Source organism: Neodiprion lecontei, chromosome 5, assembly GCF_021901455.1.
Source record: "Neodiprion lecontei isolate iyNeoLeco1 chromosome 5, iyNeoLeco1.1, whole genome shotgun sequence".
Classification (NCBI taxonomy): domain Eukaryota; kingdom Metazoa; phylum Arthropoda; class Insecta; order Hymenoptera; family Diprionidae; genus Neodiprion; species Neodiprion lecontei.
The window spans coordinates 34,478,058-34,483,432 of NC_060264.1; the positions used below are offsets into that span (position 1 = coordinate 34,478,058).

A 5,375-nucleotide genomic window follows, 5' to 3' on the forward strand; every position below is an offset into this window, starting at 1 on the left:
CATGGCAAGTGATTGAATAAACGATTATTTGATTTCAGCTAAACATTCTCGTCCTCTACTTGCAAAATATCAATCACTCCCCCTTTTCCGATCCGCATAGGTATGTAATGCAGCTATATACATATATATATATATATATATATATATAGAGAGATAGAGAGATAGAGAGTTGAAATTCGGTTATTTCAGGTGAGTTAGAGAATTTGTACAAGAGCATTTGATTAATTGTCCCCGGAGGCGTGGAGAAGCTTCCATAGGTCTCGAAACCGACGTGCAATGTCGGTTGTTTACGGTCCGGTTGATGAATAATCCGTTCGAATGTCGCCATGTTTATGTTAAATCAAGCGATTTATGTAATTGCACAACTACACGAGACATCGTCGAGAAACGGTCACGCGGCGTTTTGTACCCTTCGGGGGAAGAAATGGGCGTGTGTATAACGAGCGAGCGTGAAATAATGAGCTTTATAATTCGTGAAATGTTGGTCAGCGATAGATAGAGAGAGGGCGAGAATTCGGCGATCCGTCAAGCGGGAGTAAGAGGGGATGACAGAACGGAATGCCACTGGCAGCTTCGAGGCTCGTCACTAATACTCGACTGCCGCAGGAGGGGCCAACAACTCGAGGTTATCGGATAACCGCGGACGCGTCTGTCGAAGGCAATAAATAGTTCTTGCCAGAGCGTGACTCTGCTTGATGAGGTCAAAAGTCGCCCCCTCCCCGTTCTCCCGTTACGCAACTCTCATTGATTCAATCGCCTTCGTCCACAATTATTACTGTCGTACAGAACAACCACCCCCCCCCCACCCCCCCCCGGGCCGACGACAACCTTTTACTAGCCCTGCAGACGTCGTGCGCCATCATCGTCGAGCGATACGACGGGCCTGAGCTTCAGCTTGACGGACAGATTTATTTTTCAATTTCACACGTCAAGGAAATTCTCAGTAATTGAATTGATAGCGCGCTGCGAGCTGATACATTAATCCTTAGTCTGACCCTATTGTGACCGTATCGCGCTCACAAATTGTGGTGAAAAAAACAGAAGGAAAAAAGTTGATGTACACTGTTTAGGAAAATGAGTTGAGATTGTTGGTATGCAGGAACTATACTGAAGAAAAAATTAGGTGTGGACTTGTATAGAATATTTTTTCGTGTCTGTATACTAACGTATACTCATCGTCAATCCAACGCTATCTGTGGTTCAAGTTCTGAATTGACCATGAAAATTGTTCTATAGCAGTCCGAACCGACCAGTTTTGATCAATTTTTTACAGTGCATAATGGAAACGTTAGACCCAATAACATCTTCGAAGGATAACATGATCGAAAAATTCACTTACCATACCGCGCATCAGAACCACTTCTACCACTGCATAATATGCATTTGTTAGGTTCAGTATCCAATTAGCAGAATACCATTTTGTACTATTATTCTCACCCGGCATTCATCGGGCAATACAAAGCTTCGAAAATCAACATCAACCGCGGATCGATATTCGCAGCTGGCATGGGACAATGAATATACTGTGCAAGTCTATATACCCTGAGGTGATCCGTCGAACATTTCCGACGAACTGCAATGCAGTTGTGCGCGAGTTTCTGCAATGCAATATGGCAAGTTCAGTGGTCGTGCTAATTTTTTGGAGCTTGTTGAGTCTTTCGCATGGCCCAGTATCCGTGTTGGCGCGGGACCAATTCATCATTAAAGGTATGACTTATTAGGTCAGGATAGACCGGTTCCTCTTAAATTGAACAAGGTTCAGAAATAACGACTTCTGTTGCGATAGAAATGAAAATGGAGTGTCGTCGTCTGATATGCGGTGAAAAATCACGCTGTGTGTACAGAAGGAGTTGGTGCCGGTCACCACCCTGTCCCAGCATGGTGTTTTGCAGCAAGGAGGAAAACAGCCGTGAGCATAGAATTCGAAGTCGTGTAATCGGGTGGGAATTGAGCTGAAAATGCATGTCATGGAATGCTCGTTATCGTACATCAGAGTATGTGTGGTGTGAGAATAATGAGGAAATAACAAATCAATGTCCAAGTCAGCGAAACACTAATTCAATATCCCATTTCGTTTCCTTCGTTTTCTTTTTGATTTTTTTTTTTTCAACTCGCAGCTGTACGAACACCAAGCTCATGCGACAGTGTGAGATGCTCTCGAAGCTATCGTTGCAGTACGAGATACGTAAAAGACCAGAGGACAGGTCTCGACACAGACATTAGAGCCCGCTGTATCGCTGGTGAGCAATAAGTTGGTGTCAATAATTGATTATTAGCTCTCACGAGGCAGATACGCGACTTGTCAGTACAACGTCCCTTCCTCCTTCGTCACCTCGTCATCACTCTCCAAGTACTTAGTTTCATCTCCAGATGGAAAGACCCCACCGTGAGTTTCTTTGGGGCTAATCTTGTTTGGTAAAGCGAATGATTATTCACGATTATTCATACGCTCTTATCGGGGTTAATGCGAAATCGTTACGAGGAGAGAAAAATACCCCCACAATATGAAATGGCAAACAATTATGACGCAAACTGTTTCAACCGCGCTCTAAAACCCGTGACTTTTAACGGTACAGCATACATCGAGACACACTTAGAAGTTACACTTGTATGCCAAGCTGTAATCACCGTCAGAAGCAGGATGTTGAAAAACAGTTACGAAAGTGAATATCGAGCTAAAACAATTGCCAAGATACACTATCCCAACCGATTTAGCTTCTCTCGAGAAATCTGCCTGCGTCCATGTCCTGATTCCTGGAACTTCATTACCCAGTGACGTCACGTTTCGATTGCAGGAAGTGAGTTGAAATACCAGGCCGCAAGTTGTGCTGGATTCAAATGCCCAGGTGTTCGTCTATCCTGCATACTTCGCGAGCCAAAATGCCGGGGGTTTCCCTGCCGCGTCCTTCAGGCCTGCATACCGGAAGACGAAGCGGTCCGATTCCACGCGCAGTGCATCCTCATGAACTGCTCGTCCCCTGATCACTGTTTTCTTCGGCAACCGCAGGGCTGCACAGCTGTAAACGGATGCAGTCACGATGTGGCCTGTCTTCACAGGCTCGGTGAGTAGCAGACGACTAGTTTTTGCATTAGACACTCGCCTATTAATAGTTGCCACGTAAACCTATCCAGTGAATTTGTAACAAGGTCCCGCTACAGCTTCTATCACGTGGCCATTCTCAAATCCTTTCATCGAACTTGAGCACGTTCTATTTTACTTTTTCACCTTTACGACTGCTCACGTTTATAGATCCGATTATCTGATGACCCAAAATCGTTGCTTATTATATACTTTCGGAACATGGTGCAGGTTGTTTCCGTTCAGGATTATATCCGTGGACTATAAACTCATCATTTCTCGCCTACTAATACTCTTCATTCACAAAGCTTCACTATGTTCAGGGCACTTTGATGCTTTCATGCCTGTTAGAAATATCCCTATGTTTGCCTCCTGTGGACCAAAACCCTTGACTGATCGTAACTAACGTTGCCCTCAATCCACTCGTGGATCAGGTTACATATCTGAAAACTAATGAATTATCATCCATTCTTTCTGCTTCCCTATAAAAAAAAAATTCACCGTATTCCCAAAGATGTTCAAGAATGTTGTTCATTTCACTGAGAAACATACTTTAATTTTTCTTCACATACATTTTCTCTCTCCTTCTCCCCCTCAGCTTTCAATCTATTTAATTACTTACTCAGCATCTTCCTCGCATTACTGAAATTACTTTGAGCACTCACTCAAGTCTGTATAAAGATACCTTCACAATCTTTGAGTCAATAGATAAATGAAAGAGATTACACGTGTATAATGAAGAAATAAATGTCAGTCCATACCGCTCATTCTTACCGTATTCCCTGTCATCCGAAATAACTCTGCGATAATTCGGTTTGTATCAGGAGATAAATTCCTGCACCATGCATGTCGTGGTGTCGTGTGCACCGGAGGCTCGAAGTGCGAGCCCGTTTTCGAACCGTGCAGCACTGGAGGACACTCGTGCAACGCGCGACCCGGATGTCCATCTAAATTCGGGAATACCAGCATTGCTGGTCACCCGAGCGTACCGCCTAGGGTCACTCCAGGAATTCCGGGGATTCCCGAAGCTCGACAGATTCCTCAGTCTCCTTGATGCCACCAGCCACATACACGCAGAGGGACCGCAGACAAACGTACGACTATGCGGGGTGTCTACAGAACCTTGAAGACCTGGAATAAGCTTTGAATTTTTTTAGAGCCTTAAAAACCTGAATATAGCCTGGACTTTCAATCCTAACCTTGAGATTTTTCCGTTGTATTATTTTTTGATACAATTTAGGTTGTCAAATCGATTACAGATCTGTAAATACGTTCAAAGCTGGTATAAAAAAAGGTGAATAAAACGTAAAAACAATGCATTTTACGGTAAAGAAGTTTCTGAGTCTGTTGCACCCCTTGTACAATATTTCTCTGTTTTACCTGTAAGGTGGCCATTTTGACATGGTATTTTCTCTTTGTCACACACCGTAAATATTGGCAATGCAATGTAAGCATATCAGTTTCGAAAACTGATTCGTACTTGATTCTAATATGTCGTAATAGTATAAATTAGGGAAATGAAACTACATTATTTACGGATTCTATTCATCGTTAGCTATGTTATGTGATACGACTATAAATACTTGAAGCGACAAAAAAAAATTTTTAATGATCAGTAATAAAAATTGTTTAACACGAAAATTCTTCAATTCCTTGAATTATCAAATACAAACTCTATAGACACCCTGCTATAGTTATGTACTGTTAAGCGCTGAACAGGCAGTCTGTTCTCTGCACATTCGTGTATGATCGATGTGGGTGTAATAAAGTGTAAAATACGTGTACCTATTCTTCTAGTCGTATATTTTACACGATCACCTCTAATTGCAAACATAGACGTAATGTTTCACGTCAATTTACGGGAACTAGTCAGACCGTTCAGGCGACAAACGGAACGTACTGTGCCAATCAGATATCCAGCCGGCGTCGACAATCGCTATATAGTTACACTTCGTAAGCTAATTGCTCCAGTGAACCAGCCGAAGGTATAACAACCGGTTGGAAATTCCGATTGCTCACTGAGACGAAAGATCGAATCAAAGCATTTCCGGCATACGTTCGGAAAAGTAAAAGTGCAACACTCGGGTGATTCCCGCGGGTTACCATAATACTAGTTTCCGGTTTATCGAATGCTTTCCCGCAGCGCATATGTCGCGAGCAGAAGAACAAACAAACCGCTGGGGTATGGCAGACAAAAAAAATACCACTCCAGGGTCATGATCACAAAGACTTTTGCGGAAAGGAGGAAAAAAAGTATAAATCAAACAAGTGTATACAACAGATAATTACATCCTGT

At 42.9% G+C, this 5,375-nt stretch overlaps 1 protein-coding gene across 1 annotated transcript; it reads left to right on the forward strand.

The window, feature by feature from the left end:
- Nucleotides 1-1,599: 1,599 nt before the first annotated feature.
- Nucleotides 1,600-4,707, forward strand: LOC124294494 (neurogenic locus notch homolog protein 2-like). Its single transcript, XM_046739785.1, has 5 exons — nt 1,600-1,707; nt 1,787-1,909; nt 2,118-2,240; nt 2,796-3,062; nt 3,904-4,707. The coding sequence occupies exons 1-5, from the start codon at nt 1,611-1,613 to the stop codon at nt 4,131-4,133; spliced, it is 840 nt and encodes a 279-aa protein (XP_046595741.1). The 5' UTR covers nt 1,600-1,610; the 3' UTR covers nt 4,134-4,707.
- Nucleotides 4,708-5,375: the final 668 nt, after the last annotated feature.

What these genes read in the sequence shown, in the direction of transcription:
- LOC124294494 (XM_046739785.1), top strand. Translation starts at nt 1,611, where the DNA reads ATGGCAAGTTCAGTGGTCGTGCTAATTTTTTGGAGCTTGTTGAGTCTT. An exon ending in GGACCAATTCATCATTAAAG is followed by an intron (nt 1,708 to 1,786) that starts GTATGACTTATT and finishes CTGTTGCGATAG; the next exon opens with AAATGAAAATGGAGTGTCGT. An exon ending in CAGCAAGGAGGAAAACAGCC is followed by an intron (nt 1,910 to 2,117) that starts GTGAGCATAGAA and finishes TTCAACTCGCAG; the next exon opens with CTGTACGAACACCAAGCTCA.